The 22,110-nt window shown below is 49.1% G+C and overlaps 1 protein-coding gene across 1 annotated transcript in view; it reads right to left on the bottom strand.

Annotated features, from left to right (window-relative positions):
• SPAG17 (sperm associated antigen 17) overlaps positions 1–22,110 on the bottom strand; it is a 481,673-nt gene that overhangs the window by 154,427 nt on the left and 305,136 nt on the right. The window contains exons 13-15 of the mRNA XM_063956879.1: positions 19,964–20,114; positions 8,095–8,316; positions 7,547–7,590 (exon numbers count right to left, since the gene is read on the bottom strand). Coding sequence (XP_063812949.1) covers positions 7,547–7,590; positions 8,095–8,316; positions 19,964–20,114 — 417 coding nt within the window. The remainder of the gene's footprint in view (positions 1–7,546; positions 7,591–8,094; positions 8,317–19,963; positions 20,115–22,110) is intronic.

Here is a 22,110-nt window from a genome sequence, read left to right as displayed (position 1 = left end):
GGTGGAGGAGGAGCTGTGGCTATCAGCTTCCTGACTGCCCCAGATCCTGCCGCCAGAGCCAAACCTCTCTGTATCTCACCTTCCTGGTGCCATAACTGTAAATAATCATGATGTTGAATTCGTCTCTTTGTTGATTTTACGAGACATATCCTCCTCCTTAAATTTTGTAACACTTCTGGACTGAAGCTACCTATTCTTGGGAATTTGTCCCTGTCTTGTACAGTCATTCTCTCCCATTCATCACATAAAACCTCTGTGTGACTACCGTATTTTTCACACATTACATATCGTGCCGACCCAACTGGTCGGTTCTCTGAATCAACCCGAACCGAGGTTGATCGCCCCCTACCTGAACAAATGGCCCCCATAATCTGCAGGCGTTGCTTATTCCTCCTTGGATCTTTATCTCAAGGTTTTCAGCGAACCCTTACAAACAAACCAAGATGTCCTTGGGCAGGCCGGCGGTGGTGGTTTATCAAGTACCCCACTTACTTCTCGCCCACGTTGGCCAGTACTGCAATCACTGTAACCAGAGCTGCTGTACCCAACCTAGGGCCCCTGTGAACCTTTATTTACTGGGGCGCGTTCCCCAGCAAGTATCGGTTGTTGGATAGTTCCTGAGTGACCAGCGAACTTCCCTTCCAAAAATAAAAAATTACACAAATCACGTCAGAATGTACAAATAGCGTTTGTGACCACTTTACTCTAATGGTATTAGGTCAGATTACTAACTACTGCACACAATTACGTGCGGTCCAATCGTTCAGTACACGAGCACTACTTGTCATGTACTGAAAGATCAATGGAATCGATGTTTCCGGCCGCGATTCCTTCAGCAAGAGCTTATGGCCTATATGGGTTCTGCACCAACACCCCAGGCGTTGTGCCACTGGACTTTTATAGCGGACCTCTTTGTCTATTTTAACCTTATGACCTCCTGGTCTTGTTACCTTATGACCTCCTGGTCTTGTTACCTTATGGTCCGCTATACTCTAATGCTCAAATATTATTTAACCAGGGATGCCTCCCTAGCCACCGTATATGTCACTTACACGTGTGTCCCTTGACGAGTACCCGGCTTTCCTTTTGGTTCCACCTTAAAGTTATATAAACTTTTGTATACAAAACACACTCACTCAACACATGTACACTTTTGTTTCTATATCTATTTCTGCGCAGAAATTGTCTTTAGGCCAAAAGTGTTACCAATTAGGAGCAGGATCTGTTAAACTAAATTTCAGATTTTTCCAAAAATAGATTTGCGTTATTTACCGCGTCGCGTTATCTACCGCTGTGCGTTAATTATCGCCTTTGCGCTAATTCACCTTTTTCGTGACTTGAGCTACGTGGGCGTAACCGGACGCTACGTTGCGTAATGTACGCTGCGTGCGTCTGCCTTTTGGATTGCGTACGCTAGTCTTTGTTAGCGACACGTGTACGCAATGCAAAGATCCACCGTAACACAATATATACTTTTATCAATGTAAATGATCCCTGATCATCTACCGCAATCCACACTGACTGCCTTGTCTCCTAGACAAATCGTGTGTTGTTCTATACTTTAACTATTACCTTTACTATGAAATAACAGCAAATCTCTTTTTAGCACTTTCTATCAACTATAAAAATTGGCAAACAGGAATAGTGATATACGAAATTGAAAAAGAAATGCAGATAAATGTATGCGTGCGTGTATACGCAAGACAGAAGAGAAATAAAACAGTTTTTAAAAGACACAAGCGTTTTGTTCTTACTTCCGGTTCCCGGATTCCTTCAGCACTCTTTATCTAAGCGAAGCAGACGCTTATCCCGTCAGCACTGGGAGACAACCTCCCACCCTTTGCTGGGGGATAATGTCTGCTGATCTACCTAGTGCAGATATGAGAAGGATAGGACAAGTCCCCAATTGACAATGCTAAATTCCTTTGTCGTATAAACAACCCTTTATGAAGCTAAGAACACTGTACGCTGTTTACTTAAGAAGTACCGTAATGATACGCTATCTGCGTAACGATCGCTCAGCCGTAGGCGAGACGCTCAAGCGTCACGTTCGCTCGCGGCCCAGTGATCACAGGACACGTTATTGGTTATGTCTAGGGGAATGATTCGCTGTAGCTTAGCGTACGCTCGAGACCACGAGGAGGTCACCAGCGATGCAGACGCTCACAACACTATACCTTTATGATAAAACCTTATACCAATGAAATACACTGAATACCTTAATGTGAGTACAGGGTGTAAGTGCAACCTTGTGTAACCTGACTAACTACAAAGCTGCTTGAGCGTCACCGACGCTCAAGTGAACACTTAACACTATAGGAAATACACAGATGCTGGTTTAGGTTCCAAAGCCTATTAACTGTATTATATCTAATATACTTGTAAAAGGGGATAACAGTACAAATGATACACTACAATATAACAGAGACTTCCTAACCACAGAACTAAACAATAAATACAAAAAAGACAATACTACACTGACCTAAATGCAATACAATACAATACTATCTAATACAATACAATACTAGCCTAGTCTAGGGGAGATATGAGAGAACAGAACAGAGAGAGAGAGAGAGAGAGAGAGATGAGATGAGAGAAATTGGCTCACAGAAAGACAATGATTACGGAGAGAAACTTACGCACAAAGGGTATGATCGCCTGCGCCTCGATATCCAGCTCCCGGCTATCAGCAGATAACCGTTGATGAGAGAGTGAGAGCTGGATGTGGTCGGCCTGCCTATTTATGCCCCACACACAATGCAATCTCCTGGTCCTACAATCCCATTGTCCATTGGCCGAAGGAATTCGGCCCTGCATCATAACAAAAGGTCATAGGGTGATTCATACAGGTGGGCTGTGACGATTTCCAACAGCTCAGGTGGGTGGGAAACTGGGTTTCCCGCCGCATACCTGAGTATGAGTAAATAATAGAAATGGACATAAACTTCTTATGTCCATAACTATTCGCACGAGCGATTAATACGCTCCAAACCAACACCGGAATATTGCTAATTAAATACTCTTCCGATGGGTACCAAACACTGCTGTATGATTCCTGTTAGACCCTTCGTACGATATAAAGAGGGATTCCTCAGCTCTGGGACATTGTATTTTAACCAAACTTTCAGAATCTATCAAAGGGACCATGATCTATAAACTACATTAATTGTGAAAATATGTAACGAATGAGTCGCACGCTACGACTATATAAACTCTACCGTAAATACGCATACCGCGCCTGCGAGTGCACGCTATTGCGGGTATGCGCCTCCACGGGAGAGCGTACGCACGCGCAGCGCGGACCAGTGTGCGGTGCAAATATGGCAACGTGCATTGAGACATTTTTCTGACTTTGACAACACACACACACATCCCGGGACAAACTTAGCGACATAGTATACACACACACACACATCCCGGGACACACTTAGCGACATAGTCACACACACACACACACACACACACACACACATACCGGGACACACTTAGCGACATAGTATACACACACACACATCCCAGGACACACTTAGCGACATAGTATACACACACACACATCCCAGGACACACTTAGCGACATAGTATACACACACACACATCCCGGGACAAACTTAGCGACATAGTATACACACACACACACACACTTACCGGGACACACTTAGCGACATAGTATACACACACACACACACATCCCAGGACACACTTAGCGACATAGTATACACACACACACATCCCAGGACACACTTAGCGACATAGTATACACACACACACACATCCCAGGACACACTTAGCGACATAGTATACACACACACACATCCCAGGACACACTTAGCGACATAGTATACACACACACACATCCCGGGACAAACTTAGCGACATAGTATACACACACACACACACACACACACACATCCCGGGACACACTTAGCGACATAGTCACACACACACATACCGGGACACACTTAGCGACATAGTACACATACACAAAAGGAGACACGCGGTTCTTGGCACACAGTTGAGCTGAAATATATTGGGAATAGATTATTTCTCATGATATATTTCAGGATATTACACGTTAGACATTTTGTTATTTTCCAGCACTTTATTTGCCTTTTATCATTGCTGATTACGCACTGAAAAGAAAATGAAAAAGCAGTTTTGGTCGGTTCCCACTGCTGGCTCCATCCATCAGTAGAGGAGGACGGGTATTCTCTGAGCCCAGCGTTATATTGTAACCAGCTGGGAGACGGCTGCGCTGCACCAATCCGCTGCCAAGCGGCCCCTTCCCTTTCATTTCTTTTATGGCTCCCATAATGGGAATATTTGTATTGTTAGGTTATGCTTTTCCCTGTCCTGCTAGCAATTATGTGCAGCCTGTGCGAGTTATATACAGGGAGGGTCCGGCCTGTATGGATGACAGGTGGTTACCACCAGTTCCTGGGGTCTTCCAGCTTTCCCAGCCAAATGCACACTGGTGGCAACTCGTGCTGCGGTACCGGCCACTTACTGGAGTATCACTAATATATCGGGGGAGTAACGCATAAACCCCGTGTATAACATATACAACGCAGGGCTGTGTGTTACGTTTATTGATCCTCTGCACAGATTCTATATCTGGAAATGCCAGATCTTGGTGCCCTAGACAGCTGTCTAATGGTAGAGCCAGCCCTACATGTTGTCAGCATCCGGAGTCTTACGTCCGGTTCTGGTCCCTACGACCTTCCTGTTAGCTGGATGGTGTGGCTGCAGTGGATAGGAGCTGCGGCAGGGAGGTCCTCCGGTGCGGCTGCCGGGCGTCTGGAGACCGGGGTCCGGGTCCTGGGGAGCGGAGCATGGCAGCCGGAGGTGTCTGTTTCCAAGTGTCCTGTTGCTGGAGTGCGGCGTCTGGGAGGCGGAGGCCTGAGGTCGTGGCTGTGTGCTGGTTCCATATGTGTCCTCTGTGCAGGGAGCCGCCATGTTGGAGACCAAGCCAAACCAATAGGTATCCCAGTTCGCATCCAGCCAATCCAGTGCAGTCTTCCCTTATAAAAGGGGTTGATGCTTAGTCATGGTGCTAGTGCTTCAAGTTACTTGCTGCTGGTAAGGTGCTCAAGCTCTGTGCTCCCAGGTTAACCCCTGGTATACTGGTTCTGTTGGGGCTGCCCTGTGGTCAGCTCTGTTATTGCAGTCCTTTGCTCCCAGTCCACCTGCTCTTGTAGTTTAACTGCTGGGTCCTCTATCTGGTAGAGGGTCTCCATTTGCTGTCGGTGCTCACAGCGATCCTCTCTTCAACATCATTCTTCAAGTCGTCTCTTCATTCAGTGTTCTTCAGCATCGTTTACAAATCACAAGTCATCTCTTCATTCAGTGCTCTTCAGCATTGTTTACAAATCACAAGTCATCTCTTCATTCAGTGTTCTTCAGCATCGTTTACAAATCACAAGTCATCTCGTCATTCAGTGTTCTTCAGCATCGTTTACAAACCACAAGTCATCTCTTCATTCAGGGTTCTTCAGCATCGTTTACAAATCACAAGTCATCTCTTCATTCAGTGTTCTTCAGCATCGTTTACAAATCACAAGTCATCTCTTCATTCAGTGTTCTTCAGCATCATTTACAAATCATAAGTCATCTCTTCATTCAGGGTTCTTCAGCATTGTTTACAAATCACAAATCATCTCTTCATTCAGTGTTCTTCAGCATCGGTTACAAATCACAAGTCATCTCTTCATTCAGTATTCTTCAGCATCGGTTACAAATCACAAGTCATCTCCTCATTCAGTGTTCTTCGGCATTGGTTACAAATCACAAGTCATCTCTTCATTCAGGGTTCTTCAGCATCATTTACAAACCACAAGTCATATCTTCATTCAGTGTTCTTCAGCATTGTTTACAAATCACAAATCATCTCTTCATTCAGTGCTCTTCAGCATTGGTTACAAATCACAAGTCATCTCCTCATTCAATGTTCTTCAGCATCGTTTACAAATCACAAGTCATCTCTTCATTCAGTGCTCTTCAGCATTGGTTACAAATCACAAGTCATCTCCTCATTCAGTGTTCTTCAGCATCGTTTACAAATCACGAACATTTCGTCTTTCAGAATTCACTCAGACTTATCTCCTAGTCGTTGTGTATGATTGAGGTCTCAGTAAAGCTGAATTAATCTTTCTTCAGTGTATCATTCTCGTTCATTGTCCTCATTGCTTACCCCTCATCATTGTCCTCATTGCTTATCCCCTGGAAAGGTGGAAACCAGCTCCGGCCTCTAATTTACACCCCCAGGCAGTGCTTTACACCGCGGGTTCACAAACTTGGTCCTTATTACCCCACACAGGGCATGTTTTCCAGGTCTCTTCACAGAATCACAAGTGAAATAATTAGCTCCACCTATGGACCTTTTAAAATGTGTCAGTGAATAATGAATACACCTGTGCACCTGCTGGGTTACCTGCAAAACATGCGCTGTGTGGGGTAATGAGGACAGAGTTTTAGAACCTGTGCTTTACACAGTATATAAAGCCACATGTAATTCAGACATTGCCAGAACCCGGAATGGAGGAATGCAGTGGTCCTTTATATCCGAGAGGGGGGGACCAGCTGCAGCTGCACAACACCCTAGCCTCACGTCTATCAGAGTGCCCACCTCAGCCTCACATCACCCATCTGTCACTACGGGACAGCACTTTTTGTTACACATACAGTAGGTGCAAAAATCTTTGTTTAAGTCATAAAAAGGTGAAGAGAATGGGAACATTGGATCAGACGTCGCAAATACCGGGAAACACACCTCCGCCCAATGTCTCCTCTATGGGGGAAGTCTGCCGGCCAGACACAGGCACTCTCAGCATGCAGCTACCCTTGGCCTGGGGGCCTGGGCTGGGAGCATCAAGCTGACAGATCATGGTGTGTGATTGGCAGAATTCCCCCGCATCCTGACAAAGATCTATTGCTGATCAGAACGCACTGGTGGGGTCTGTGGAAGGTGGCTTCATGCATGTGGAGAAAGGCAGACGGGCAGCAGAGTGGGGCCCCCAGGTGTACCTTGCCACTAATTTTCCTGCATTCTCTGCTAGGAATCCCATCCTATTGCTGAGTTATAATAACGGTTACAATGAAATAAGATACCCCCTGTATTCTTACATTGTCACTACCCCAGAACTTACATTTATTCTCCATCTACGCCCCCCCCCCCCCCCCAGTCCGTCACTGCTGTGTATCTGGGTCATAAGGCCCAATAACCGCAGTGTTCCCCATTGTACAGCTCTGCAGAGTATTCTTGTGTCATATAAATAATAATGACAACAAAACATTTACACGTTCTACATAGGGACTATATCGCTCCCGCCCTGCCCTCCCCCGGCACGCTGCCCAGAAACACCCACTATTGGGGAAAACGCTGCCCCTTTTACAGCCTGGTGCAATTGTGCTGTCCCACCAACATCTGGGCAACTGGAAGGTGGGACAGTGTGTGTGGCACTACAAGTCGCAGCATGGTAGCACTTCTCATTATGGTTAGAGTTAGGGTGTGCAGTCCAGCCCCCGTATATGAAATAATAGTGTTATATACCTTGTTCTCCTCCTCTGCGTCCTGGACCTCTACACAAGCTCCCCCTGCAGGCGGAAAATGAGAACAGCAGTCAGCAGTCAGTGATATATGTATCTGCTATTGCATAGCGGGCCGGATTCAGTGGGCGCAGTGTATCCGTGCTGCGATTTCGGTCACAGCGCATATGCTAAATGCAGCACTGGACCCCTAACCGCCGGCCCATCACGCGTCTTAGTAACTCAGGATGTACGACAAAACTACGCTGCCGGGCCACTTAGGCTGTGTCCTTGGCTTCGACACACCCAGAAAATGGGGGCTACATGCCCAGGGTTCTGCAACGTTCCCACTGCCACCTCGACACAGGATGCAGATTGGCAATCAGTCTGTGGCTAACAAAGCCGCAGCACCATCGCAATACATGCACACTACGGTCCAGCGCATGTGCAGTCCCAAAACCATCAGCCGATTGCAATGGAATAGGGAGTCAGCCTGATATTCACATAATGAGGACATAAACACCCCATACACAGAGCAACGGGATCTCCCCAGCACCACGCCTCATACCTCACCTGAGGCATCGCACGGCCTTTTCTCATACATCTTGCGGACACTCCAAGTCCGACTCACGTCTCGTGCAAACGCTGCTGGATTGTCCCAGGGAATGTGGACGTCTTCCCCCAACATCTTCCCCGGACCCTCCAGCTCCCCAAACTCATCAAATCCGCTCAGTGTTAGACTCTCAAATGTGAGAAGCTTAAATGCCCTTGTGAGTTCTTCCAATGACAGCCGCCCTGTGCACAGAGAGAGGAGATGGCTGGATGCTTTATATTACAGTATAGTGACCAATATAAGTGACAAATGTGGGCTAGTTACCTGTGCTGCAGTAGTGAGTGACCAATGTGCATATTTATTTGTGCTGCAGTAGTGAGTGACCAATGTGCACTATTTATTTGTGCTGCAGTAGTGAGTGATCTGTGTGCACTAGTTACCTGTGCTGCAGTAGTGAGTGATCTGTGTGCACTATTTATCTCTGCTGTAGTAGTGAGTGATCTATGTGCACTAGTTACCTGTGCTGCTGTAGTGAGTGATCTGTGTGCGCTAGTTACCTGTGCTGCCGTAGTGAGTGATTTGTGTGCACTAGTTACCTGTGCTGCCGTAGTGAGTGATTTGTGTGCACTAGTTACCTGTGCTGCCGTAGTGAGTGATTTGTGTGCACTAGTTACCTGTGCTGCCGTAGTGAGTGACCAGTGTGCACTAGTTACCTGTGCTGCTGTAGTGAGTGATCTGTGTGCGCTAGTTACCTGTGCTGCCGTAGTGAGTGATTTGTGTGCACTAGTTACCTGTGCTGCCGTAGTGATTTGTGTGCACTAGTTACCTGTGCTGCCGTAGTGAGTGACCAGTGTGCACTAGTTACCTGTGCTGCTGTAGTGAGTGATCTGTGTGCACTAGTTACCTGTGCTGTAGTGAGTGATCTGTGTGCACTAGTTACCTGTGCTGCTGTAGTGAGTGATTTGTGTGCACTAGTTACCTGTGCTGCTGTAGTGAGTGATCTGTGTGCACTAGTTACCTGTGCTGCCGTAGTGAGTGATCTATGTGCACTAGTTACCTGTGCTGCCGTAGTGAGTGATTTGTGTGCACTAGTTACCTGTGCTGCTGTAGTGAGTGATCTGTGTGCACTAGTTAGCTGTGCTGCTGTAGTGAGTGATCTGTGTGTACTAGTTACCTGTGCTGCTGTAGTGAGTGATCTGCACTAGTTACCTGTGCTGCCGTAGTGAATGATCTGTGTGTACTAGTTACCTGTGCTGCTGTAGTGAGTGATCTGTATGCACTAGTTACCTGTGCTGCTGTAGTGAGTGATCTGTGTGCACTAGTTACCTGTGCTGCTGTAGTGAGTGATCTGTGTGCACTAGTTACCTGTGCTGCCGTAGTGAGTGATCTATGTGCACTAGTTACCTGTGCTGCCGTAGTGAGTGATTTGTGTGCACTAGTTACCTGTGCTGCTGTAGTGAGTGATCTGTGTGCACTAGTTACCTGTGCTGCCGTAGTGAGTGATCTGTGTGCACTAGTTACCTGTGCTGCTGTAGTGAGTGATCTGTGTGCACTAGTTACCTGTGCTGCTGTAGTGAGTGATCTATGTGCGCTAGTTACCTGTGCTGCCATAGTGAATGATCTGTGTGTACTAGTTACCTGTGCTGCCATAGTGAATGATCTGTGTGTACTAGTTACCTGTGCTGCTGTAGTGAGTGATCTGTGTGCACTAGTTACCTGTGCTGCCGTAGTGAGTGATCTATTTGCGCTAGTTACCTGTGCTGCCATAGTGAATGATCTGTGTGTACTAGTTACCTGTGCTGCCATAGTGAATGATCTGTGTGTACTAGTTACCTGTGCTGCCGTAGTGAGTGATCTGTGTGCACTAGTTACCTGTGCTGCTGTAGTGAGTGATCTATGTGCGCTAGTTACCTGTGCTGCCGTAGTGAGTGATTTGTGTGCACTAGTTACCTGTGCTGCCGTAGTGAGTGATCTGTGTGCACTAGTTACCTGTGCTGCCGTAGTGAGTGATCTATGTGCACTAGTTACCTGTGCTGCCGTAGTGAGTGATTTGTGTGCACTAGTTACCTGTGCTGCCGTAGTGAGTGATCTGTGTGCACTAGTTACCTGTGCTGCCGTAGGGAGTGATCTATGTGCACTAGTTACCTGTGCTGCCGTAGTGAGTGATTTGTGTACACTAGTTACCTGTGCTGCTGTAGTGAGTGATCTGTGTGCACTAGTTACCTGTGCTGCCGTAGTGAGTGATCTGTGTGCACTAGTTACCTGTGCTGCTGTAGTGAATGAACTATGTGCACTAGTTACCTGTGCTGCTGTAGTGAGTGATCTATGTGCACTAGTTACCTGTGCTGCTGTAGTGAGTGATTTGTGTGCACTAGTTACCTGTGCTGCTGTAGTGAGTGACCAGTGTGCACTAGTTACCTGTGCTGTAGTGAGTGATCTGTGTGCACTAGTTACCTGTGCTGTCGTAGTGAGTGATCTATGTGCACTAGTTACCTGTGCTGCTGTAGTGAGTGATCTGTGTGTGCTAGTTACCTGTGCTGCCGTAGTGAGTGATTTGTGTGCACTAGTTACCTGTGCTGCCGTAGTGAGTGATTTGTGTGCACTAGTTACCTGTGCTGCCGTAGTGAGTGATTTGTGTGCACTAGTTACCTGTGCTGCCGTAGTGAGTGACCAGTGTGCACTAGTTACCTGTGCTGCTGTAGTGAGTGATCTGTGTGTGCTAGTTACCTGTGCTGCCGTAGTGAGTGATTTGTGTGCACTAGTTACCTGTGCTGCCGTAGTGATTTGTGTGCACTAGTTACCTGTGCTGCCGTAGTGAGTGACCAGTGTGCACTAGTTACCTGTGCTGTAGTGAGTGATCTGTGTGCACTAGTTACCTGTGCTGCTGTAGTGAGTGATTTGTGTGCACTAGTTACCTGTGCTGCTGTAGTGAGTGATCTGTGTGCACTAGTTACCTGTGCTGCCGTAGTGAGTGATCTATGTGCACTAGTTACCTGTGCTGCCGTAGTGAGTGATTTGTGTGCACTAGTTACCTGTGCTGCTGTAGTGAGTGATCTGTTTGCACTAGTTACCTGTGCTGCTGTAGTGAGTGATCTGTGTGTACTAGTTACCTGTGCTGCTGTAGTGAGTGATCTGCACTAGTTACCTGTGCTGCCGTAGTGAATGATCTGTGTGTACTAGTTACCTGTGCTGCTGTAGTGAGTGATCTGTGTGTACTAGTTACCTGTGCTGCTGTAGTGAGTGATCTGTGTGCACTAGTTACCTGTGCTGCTGTAGTGAGTGATCTATGTGCGCTAGTTACCTGTGCTGCCATAGTGAATGATCTGTGTGTACTAGTTACCTGTGCTGCTGTAGTGAGTGATCTGTGTGCACTAGTTACCTGTGCTGCCGTAGTGAGTGATCTATTTGCGCTAGTTACCTGTGCTGCCATAGTGAATGATCTGTGTGTACTAGTTACCTGTGCTGCCATAGTGAATGATCTGTGTGTACAAGTTACCTGTGTTGCCGTAGTGAGTGATCTGTGTGCACTAGTTACCTGTGCTGCTGTAGTGAGTGATCTATGTGCGCTAGTTACCTGTGCTGCCGTAGTGAGTGATTTGTGTGCACTAGTTACCTGTGCTGCCGTAGTGAGTGATCTGTGTGCACTAGTTACCTGTGCTGCCGTAGTGAGTGATCTATGTGCACTAGTTACCTGTGCTGCCGTAGTGAGTGATTTGTGTGCACTAGTTACCTGTGCTGCCGTAGTGAGTGATCTGTGTGCACTAGTTACCTGTGCTGCCGTAGTGAGTGATCTATGTGCACTAGTTACCTGTGCTGCCATAGTGAGTGATTTGTGTGCACTAGTTACCTGTGCTGCCATAGTGAGTGATTTGTGTGCACTAGTTACCTGTGCTGCTGTAGTGAGTGATCTGTGTGCACTAGTTACCTGTGCTGCCGTAGTGAGTGATCTGTGTGCACTAGTTACCTGTGCTGCCGTAGTGAATGATCTGTGTGTACTAGTTACCTGTGCTGCTGTAGTGAGTGATCTGTGTGCACTAGTTACCTGTGCTGCCGTAGTGAGTGATCTGTGTGCACTAGTTACCTGTGCTGCCGTAGTGAGTGATCTGTGTGTACTAGTTACCTGTGCTGCAGTAGTGAGTGACCAATGTGCACTATTTATCTGTGCTGTAGTAGTGAGTGATCTATGTGCACTAGTTACATGTGCTGCTGTAGTGAGTGATCTGTGTGCATTAGTTACCTGTGCTGCAGTAGTGAGTGTCCTGTGGGCACTAGTTACTTTCTGCTGCCGTAGTGAGTGATCTATGTGCACTAGTTACCTGTGCTGCCGTAGTGAGTGATCTGTGTGCACTAGTTACCTGTGCTGCCGCAGTGAGTGATCTGTGTGCACTAGTTACCTGTGCTGCCGTAGTGAGTGATCTGTGTGCACTAGTTACCTGTGCTGCCGTAGTGAGTGATCTATGTGCGCTAGTTACCTGTGCTGCCGTAGTGAGTGATCTGTGTGCACTAGTTACCTGTGCTGCCGTAGTGAGTGATCTGTGTGCACTAGTTACCTGTGCTGCCGTAGTGAGTGATCTATGTGCACTAGTTACCCGTGCTGCTGTAGTGAGTGATCTGTGTGCACTAGTTACCTGTGCTGCCGTAGTGAGTGATCTGTGTGCACTAGTTACCTTTGCTGCTGTAGTGAGTGATCTATGTGCGCTAGTTACCTGTGCTGCTGTAGTGAGTGATCTATGTGCACTAGTTACCTGTGCTGCTGTAGTGAGTGATCTGTGTGCACTAGTTACCTGTGCTGCTGTAATGAATGAACTATGTGCACTAGTTACCTGTGCTGCTGTAGTGAGTGATCTATGTGCACTAGTTACCTGTGCTGCTGTAGTGAGTGATCTGTGTGCACTAGTTACCTGTGCTGCCGGAGTGAGTGATCTGTGTGCACTAGTTACCTTTGCTGCTGTAGTGAGTGATCTATGTGCGCTAGTTACCTGTGCTGCTGTAGTGAGTGATCTATGTGCACTAGTTACCTGTGCTGCTGTAGTGAGTGATCTGTGTGCACTAGTTACCTGTGCTGCTGTAGTGAATGAACTATGTGCACTAGTTACCTGTGCTGCTGTAGTGAGTGATCTATGTGCACTAGTTACCTGTGCTGCTGTAGTGAGTGATCTGTGTGCACTAGTTACCTGTGCTGCTGTAGTGAGTGATCTGTGTGCACTAGTTACCTGTGCTGCCGTAGTGAGTGATCTGTGTGCACTAGTTACCTTTGCTGCTGTAGTGAGTGATCTGTGTGCGCTAGTTACCTGTGCTGTAGTAGTGAGTGATCTATGTGCGCTAGTTACCTGTGCTGCTGTAGGAGTGATCTGTGTGCACTAGTTACCTGTGCTGCTTTAGTGAGTGATCTGTTTGCACTAGTTACCTGTGCTGCTGTAGTGAGTGATCTGTGTGCAGTAGTTACCTGTGCTGCCGTAGTGAGTGATCTATGTGCGCTAGTTACCTGTGCTGCTGTAGTGAGTGATTTGTGTGCACTAGTTACCTGTGCTGCCATAGTGAGTGATCTGTGTGCACTAGTTACCTGTGCTGCTGTAGTGAGTGATCTGTGTGCACTAGTTACCTGTGCTGCCGTAGTGAGTGATCTGTATGCACTAGTTACCTGTGCTGCTGTAGTGAGTGATCTATGTGCACTAGTTAGCTGTGCTGCTGTAGTGAGTGATCTGTGTGCGCTAGTTACCTGTGCTGCCGTAGTGAGTGATCTATGTGCACTAGTTACCTGTGCTGCCGTAGTTAGTGATCTGTGTGCACTAGTTACCTGTGCTGCTGTAGTGAGTGATCTATGTGCACTAGTTATCTGTGCTGCCATAGTGAGTGATCTGTGTGCACTAGTTACCTGTGCTGCTGTAGTGAGTGACCAGTGTGCACTAGTTACCTGTGCTGTAGTGAGTGATCTGTGTGCACTAGTTACCTGTGCTGCTGTAGTGAGTGACCAGTGTGCACTAGTTACCTGTGCTGTAGTGAGTGATCTGTGTGCAGTAGTTACCTGTGCTGCCGTAGTGAGTGATCTGTGTGCACTAGTTACCTGTGCTGCCGTAGTGAGTGATCTGTGTGTACTAGTTACCTGTGCTGCAGTAGTGAGTGACCAATGTGCACTATTTATCTGTGCTGTAGTAGTGAGTGATCTATGTGCACTAGTTACATGTGCTGCTGTAGTGAGTGATCTGTGTGCATTAGTTACCTGTGCTGCAGTAGTGAGTGATCTGTGTGCACTAGTTACCTGTGCTGCCGCAGTGAGTGATCTGTGTGCACTAGTTACCTGTGCTGCCGCAGTGAGTGATCTGTGTGCACTAGTTACCTGTGCTGCCGTAGTGAGTGATCTGTGTGCACTAGTTACCTGTGCTGCCGTAGTGAGTGATCTGTGTGCACTAGTTACCTGTGCTGCCGCAGTGAGTGATCTGTGTGCACTAGTTACCTGTGCTGCCGTAGTGAGTGATCTGTGTGCACTAGTTACCTGTGCTGCCGTAGTGAGTGATCTATGTGCGCTAGTTACCTGTGCTGCCGTAGTGAGTGATCTGTGTGCACTAGTTACCTGTGCTGCCGTAGTGAGTGATCTGTGTGCACTAGTTACCTGTGCTGCCGTAGTGAGTGATCTATGTGCACTAGTTACCTGTGCTGCTGTAGTGAGTAATCTATGTGCACTAGTTACCTGTGCTGCCGTAGTGAGTGATCTATGTGCACTAGTTACCTGTGCTGCCGTAGTGAGTGACCAATGTGCACTAGTTACCTGTGCTGCCGTAGTGAGTGATCTATGTGCACTAGTTACCTGTGCTGCCGTAGTGAGTGATCTGTGTGCACTAGTTACCTGTGCTGCCATAGTGAGTGATCTATGTGCACTAGTTACCTGTGCTGCTGTAGTGAGTGACCAGTGTGCACTAGTTACCTGCGCTGTAGTAGTGAGTGATCTATGTGCACTAGTTACCTGTGCTGCTGTAGTGAATGATCTGTGTGTACTAGTTACCTGTGCTGCTGTAGTGAGTGATCTGTGTGCGCTAGTTATCTGTGCTGCTGTAGTGAGTGATCTGTGTGCACTAGTTACCTGTGCTGCTGTAGTGAGTGACCAGTGTGCACTAGTTACCTGTGCTGTAGTGAGTGATCTGTGTGCACTAGTTACCTGTGCTGCTGTAGTGAGTGATCTGTGTGCATTAGTTACCTGTGCTGCTGTAGTGAGTGATCTGTGTGCGCTAGTTACCTGTGCTGCTGTAGTGAGTGATCTATGTGCACTAGTTACCTGTGCTGCCGTAGTGAATGATCTGTGTGTACTAGTTACCTGTGCTGCTGTAGTGAGTGATCTGTGTGCACTAGTTACCTGTGCTGCCGTAGTGAGTGACCAATGTGCACTAGTTACCTGTGCTGCCGTAGTGAGTGATCTATGTGCACTAGTTACCTGTGCTGCCGTAGTGAGTGATCTGTGTGCACTAGTTACCTGTGCTGCCATAGTGAGTGATCTATGTGCACTAGTTACCTGTGCTGCTGTAGTGAGTGACCAGTGTGCACTAGTTACCTGTGCTGCCGTAGTGAGTGACCAGTGTGCACTAGTTACCTGTGCTGTAGTGAGTGATCTGTGTGCACTAGTTACCTGTGCTGCTGTAGTGAGTGATCTGTATGCACTAGTTACCTGTGCTGCTGTAGTGAGTGATCTGTGTGCACTAGTTACCTGTGCTGCCGTAGTGAGTGATCTATGTGCGCTAGTTACCTGTGATACCGTAGTGAATGATCTGTGTGCACTAGTTATCTGTGCTGCCGTAGTGAGTGATCTATGTGCACTAGTTACCTGTGCTGCAGTAGTGAGTGACCAATGTGCACTATTTATCTGTGCTGTAGTAGTGAGTGATCTATGTGCACTAGTTACCTCTGCTGCCGTAGTGAGTGATCTGTGTGCACTAGTTACCTGTGCTGCTGTAGTGAGTGATCTGTGTGCACTAGTTACCTGTGCTGCTGTAGTGAGTGATCTGTGTGCACTAGTTACCTGTGCTGCCGCAGTGAGTGATCTGTGTGCACTAGTTACCTGTGCTGCCGTAGTGAGTGACCAATGTGCACTAGTTACCTGTGCTGCCGTAGTGAGTGATCTATGTGCACTAGTTACCTGTGCTGCCGTAGTGAGTGATCTGTGTGCACTAGTTACCTGTGCTGCTGTAGTGAGTGATCTGTGTGCACTAGTTACCTGTGCTGCCGCAGTGAGTGATCTGTGTGCACTAGTTACCTGTGCTGCCGTAGTGAGTGACCAATGAGCACTAGTTACCTGTGCTGCCGTAGTGAGTGATCTATGTGCACTAGTTACCTGTGCTGCCGTAGTGAGTGATCTGTGTGCACTAGTTACCTGTGCTGCCGTAGTGAGTGATCTATGTGCACTAGTTACCTGTGCTGCCGTAGTGAGTGATCTATGTGCGCTAGTTACCTGTGCTGCCGTAGTGAGTGATCTGTGTGCATTAGTTACCTGTGCTGCAGTAGTGAGTGATCTATGTGCACTAGTTACCTGTGCTGCCGTAGTGAGTGATCTATGTGCACTAGTCACCTGTGCTGCCGTAGTGAGTGATCTATGTGCGCTAGTTACCTGTTATACCGTTATACCGTAGTTAATGATCTGTGTGCACTAGTTAGCTGTGCTGTAGTAGTGAGTGATCTATGTGCACTAGTTACCTGTGCTGCAGTAGTGAGTGATCTGTGTGCACTAATTACCTATGCTGCCGTAGTGAGTGATCTATGTGCACTAGTTACCTGTGCTGCCGTAGTGAGTGATCTATGTGCACTAGTTACCTATGCTGCAGTAGTGAGTGACCAATGTGCACTATTTATCTGTGCTGTAGTAGTGAGTGATCTATGTGCACTAGTTACCTGTGCTGCTGTAGTGAGTGATCTGTGTGCACTAGCTACCTGTGCTGCCGTAGTGAGTGACCTGTGGGCACTAGTTACTTTCTGCTGCCGTAGTGAGTGATCTTAGTGCGCTAGTTACCTGTGCTGCCGTAGTGAGTGATTTGTGTGCACTAGTTACCTGTGCTGCCGTAGAGAGTGATCTATGTGCACTAGTTACCAGTGCTGCTGTAGTGAGTGATCTGTGTGTACTAGTTACCTGTGCTGCTGTAGTGAGTGACCAGTGTGCACTAGTTACCTGTAATGCAGTAGTGAGTGACCAGTGTGCACTAGTTACCTGTGCTGCTGTAGTAAGTGATCTATGTGCACTAGTTACCTGTGCTGCCGTAGTGAGTGATCTATGTGCACTAGTTACCTGTGCTGCAGTAGTGAATGAACTATGTGCGCTAGTTATCTGTGCTGCTGTAGTGAGTGATCTGTCTGCACTAGTTACCTGTGCTGCCGTAGTGAGTGATCTGTGTGCACTAGTTACCTGTGCTGTCGTAGTGAATGATCTGTGTGTACTAGTTACCTGTGCTGCCGTAGTGAGTGATCTATGTGCGCTAGTTACCTGTGATACGGTAGTGAATGATCTGTGTGCACTAGTTACCTGTGCTGCCGTAGTGAGTGATCTGTGTGCACTAGTTACCTGTGCTGCCGTAGTGAGTGATCTGTGTGCACTAGTTACCTGTGCTGCCGTAGTGAGTGATCTGTGTGCACTAGTTACCTGTGCTGCCGTAGTGAGTGATCTGTGTGTACTAGTTACCTGTGCTGCAGTAGTGAGTGACCAATGTGCACTATTTATCTGTGCTGTAGTAGTGAGTGATCTATGTGCACTAGTTACCTGTGCTGCCGTAGTGAGTGATCTGTGTGCACTAGTTACCTGTGCTGCCATAGTGAGTGATCTATGTGCACTAGTTACCTGTGCTGCTGTAGTGAGTGATCTGTGTGCATTAGTTACCTGTGCTGCAGTAGTGAGTGTCCTGTGGGCACTAGTTACTTTCTGCTGCCGTAGTGAGTGATCTATGTGCACTAGTTACCTGTGCTGCCGTAGTGAGTGATCTGTGTGCACTAGTTACCTGTGCTGACGCAGTGAGTGATCTGTGTGCACTAGTTACCTGTGCTGCCGTAGTGAGTGATCTGTGTGCACTAGTTACCTGTGCTGCCGTAGTGAGTGATCTATGTGCGCTAGTTACCTGTGCTGCCGTAGTGAGTGATCTGTGTGCACTAGTTACCTGTGCTGCCGTAGTGAGTGATCTGTGTGCACTAGTTACCTGTGCTGCCGTAGTGAGTGATCTGTGTGCACTAGTTACCTGTGCTGCCGTAGTGAGTGATCTGTGTGCACTAGTTACCTGTGCTGCCGTAGTGAGTGATCTGTGTGCACTAGTTACCTGTGCTGCCGTACTGAGTGATCTATGTGCGCTAGTTACCTGTGCTGTCGTAGTGAGTGATCTATGTGCACTAGTTACCTGTGCTGCTGTAGTGAGTGATCTATGTGCTCTAGTTACCTGTGCTGTCGTAGTGAGTGATCTATGTGCACTAGTTACCTGTGCTGCTGTAGTGAGTGATCTGTGTGCACTAGTTACCTGTGCTGCTGCAGTGAGTGATTTGTGTGCACTAGTTACCTGTGATACCGTAGGGAATGATCTGTGTGCACTAGTTACCTGTGCTGCCGTAGTGAGTGATCTGTGTGCACTAGTAGTTACCTGTGCTGCCGTAGTGAGTGATCTGTGTGCACTAGTTACCTGTGCTGCCGTAGTGAGTGATCTGTGTGCACTAGTTACCTGTGCTGCTGTAGTGAGTGACCAGTGTGCACTAGTTACCTGTGCTGCTGTAGTGAGTGACCAGTGTGCACTAGTTACCTGTGCTGCTGTAGTGAGTGATCTGTGTGCACTAGTTACCTGTGCTGCCGTAGTGAGTGATCTGTGTGCACTAGTTACCTGTGCTGCTGTAGTGAGTGACCAGTGTGCACTAGTTACCTGTGCTGCTGTAGTGAGTGACCAGTGTGCACTAGTTACCTGTGCTGCTGTAGTGAGTGATCTGTGTGCACTAGTTACCTGTGCTGCTGTAGTGAGTGATCTGTGTGCACTAGTTACCTGTGCTGCTGTAGTGAGTGATCTGTGTGCACTAGTTACCTGTGATACCGTAGTGAGTGATCTATGTGCACTAGTTACCTGTGCTGCCGTAGTGAGTGATCTGTGTGCACTAGTTACCTGTGATACCGTAGTGAGTGATCTGTGTGCACTAGTTACCTGTGCTGCTGTAGTGAGTGATCAGTGTGCACTAGTTACCTGTGCTGCTGTAGTGAGTGACCAGTGTGCACTAGTTACCTGTGCTGCTGTAGTGAGTGACCAGTGTGCACTAGTTACCTGTGCTGCTGTAGTGAGTGATCTGTGTGCACTAGTTACCTGTGCTGCTGTAGTGAGTGATCTGTGTGCACTAGTTACCTGTGATACCGTAGTGAGTGATCTATGTGCACTAGTTACCTGTGCTGCCGTAGTGAGTGATCTGTGTGTACTAGTTACCTGTGATACTGTAGTGAGTGATCTGTGTGCACTAGTTACCTGTGCTGCCGTAGTGAGTGATCTGTGTGCACTAGTTACCTGTGCTGCTGTAGTTAGTGATCTGTGAGCACTAGTTACCTGTGCTGCTGTAGTGAGTGATCTGTGTGCACTAGTTACCTGTGCTGCTGTAGTTAGTGATCTGTGTGCACTAGTTACCTGTGCTGCTGTAGTGAGTGACCAGTGTGCACTAGTTACCTGTGCTGCTGTAGTGAGTGATCTGTGTGTACTAGTTACCTGTGATGCTGTAGTGAGTGATCTGTGTGCACTACTTACCTGTGCTGCAGTAGTGAGTGATCTGTGTGCACTAGTTACCTGTGCTGCTGTAGTGAGTGACCAGTGTGCACTAGTTACCTGTGATGCTGTAGTGAGTGATCTGTGTGCACTAGTTACCTGTGCTGCAGCCTGCAGTAGTGAGTGATCTGTGTGCACTAGTTACCTGTGCTGCAGTAGTGCATGAGCTCGTGTATGTGAGCCAGTCTTCGGGAACTGATCTCAGGAGGCAGCTGCAGGATGGGGAGATGTTGCACTATTGGCAGCTCATTTAACATCATTTTTTCAATTTTAATGGGATTGAAAGTCTTTGGGGCCTGGAACAAAGTATAAAGCATGAAAATAAATATCCATATGTCCATTAAATATCATACACTGCATGGTACCAATCCTGTCGCACTGACACCCCGGCATAAAACCTGTCCCAGGATCTACTGGAGTGTCCAGTTCTGTGCCGTTTCCCCATGTATGCACAAAGTCATGTCCCGGGGTCAGCCTGGGTGCATAGTCCTGTCCTGGGGTCAGCCTGGGTGCACAGTCCTGTCCCGGGGTCAGCCTGGGTGCACAGTCCTGTCCCGGGGTTAGCCTGGGTGCACAGTCCTGTCTCGGGGTAAGCCTGGGTGCATAGTCCTGTCCTGGGGTCAGCCTGGGTGCACAGTCCTGTACTGGGGTCAGCCTGGGTGCACAGTCCTGTCCCGGGGTCGCCCTGGGTGCACAGTCCTGTCCCGCGGTCAGCCTGGGTGCACAGTCCTGTACTGGCGTCAGCCTGGGTGCACAGTCCTGTACTGGGGTCAGCCTGGGTGCACAGTTCTGTCTCGTGGTCAGCCTGGGTGCACAGTTCTGTCCCGTGGTCAGCCTGGTGCACAGTCCTGTCCCGTGGTCAGCCTGGGTGCACAATCCTGTCCCGGGGTCAGCCTGGGTGCACAATCCTGTCCCGGGGTCAGCCTGGGTGCACAGTCCTGTCCCGGGGTCAGCCTGGGTGCACAGTCCTGTACTGGGGTCAGCCTGGGTGCACAGTCCTGTACTGGGTTCAGCCTGGGTGCACAGTCCTGTCCCGGGGTCGGCCTGGGTGCACAGTCCTGTCCCGGGGTCGGCCTGGGTGCACAGTCCTGTCCCGGGGTTAGCCTGGGTGCACAGTCCTGTCCCGGGGTCAGCCTGGGTGCACAGTCCTGTCCCGGGGTCAGCCTGGGTGCACAGTCCTGTCCCGGGGTCAGCCTGGGTGCACAGTCCTGTACTGGGGTCAGCCTGGGTGCACAGTCCTGTACTGGGGTAAGCCTGGGTGCACAGTCCTGTCCCGTGGTCAGCCTGGGTGCACAGTCCTGTCCCGTGGTCAGCCTGGGTGCACAGTCCTGTCCAGTGGTCAGCCTGGGTGCACAATCCTGTCCCGGGGTCAGCCTGGGTGCACAGTCCTGTCCCGGGGTCAGCCTGGGTGCACAGTCCTGTACTGGGGTCAGCCTGGGTGCACAGTCCAGTACTGGGTTCAGCCTGGGTGCACAGTCCTGTCCCGGGGTCAGCCTGGGTGCACAGTCCTGTACTGGGTTCAGCCTGGGTGCACAGTCCTGTCCCGGGGTCAGCCTGGGTGCACAGTCCTGTACTGGGGTCAGCCTGGGTGCACAGTCCTGTACTGGGGTCAGCCTGGGTGCACAGTCCTGTCCCGGGGTCAGCCTGGGTGCACAGTCCTGTCCCGGGGTCAGCCTGGGTGCACAGTCCTGTACTGGGGTCAGCCTGGGTGCACAGTCCTGTACTGGGGTCAGCCTGGGTGCACAGTCCTGTACTGGGGTCAGCCTGGGTGCACAGTCCTGTACTGGGGTAAGCCTGGGTGCACAGTCCTGTCCCGTGGTCAGCCTGGGTGCACAGTCCTGTCCCGTGGTCAGCCTGGGTGCACAGTCCTGTCCAGTGGTCAGCCTGGGTGCACAATCCTGTCCCGGGGTCAGACTGGGTGCACAGTCCTGTCCCGGGGTCAGCCTGGGTGCACAGTCCTGTACTGGGGTCAGCCTGGGTGCACAGTCCAGTACTGGGTTCAGCCTGGGTGCACAGTCCTGTCCCGGGGTCAGCCTGGGTGCACAGTCCTGTCCCGGGGTCAGCCTGGGTGCACAGTCCTGTACTGGGTTCAGCCTGGGTGCACAGTCCTGTCCCGGGGTCAGCCTGGGTGCACAGTCCTGTACTGGGGTCAGCCTGGGTGCACAGTCCTGTCCCGGGGTCAGCCTGGGTGCACAGTCCTGTACTGGGGTCAGCCTGGGTGCACAGTCCTGTACTGGGGTCAGCCTGGGTGCACAGTCCTGTACTGGGGTCAGCCTGGGTGCACAGTCCAGT

This window comes from Pseudophryne corroboree, chromosome 2 (assembly GCF_028390025.1).
Source record: "Pseudophryne corroboree isolate aPseCor3 chromosome 2, aPseCor3.hap2, whole genome shotgun sequence".
In the NCBI taxonomy this organism is placed as follows: domain Eukaryota; kingdom Metazoa; phylum Chordata; class Amphibia; order Anura; family Myobatrachidae; genus Pseudophryne; species Pseudophryne corroboree.
This window is presented reverse-complemented; position numbering and strand designations above follow the sequence as displayed.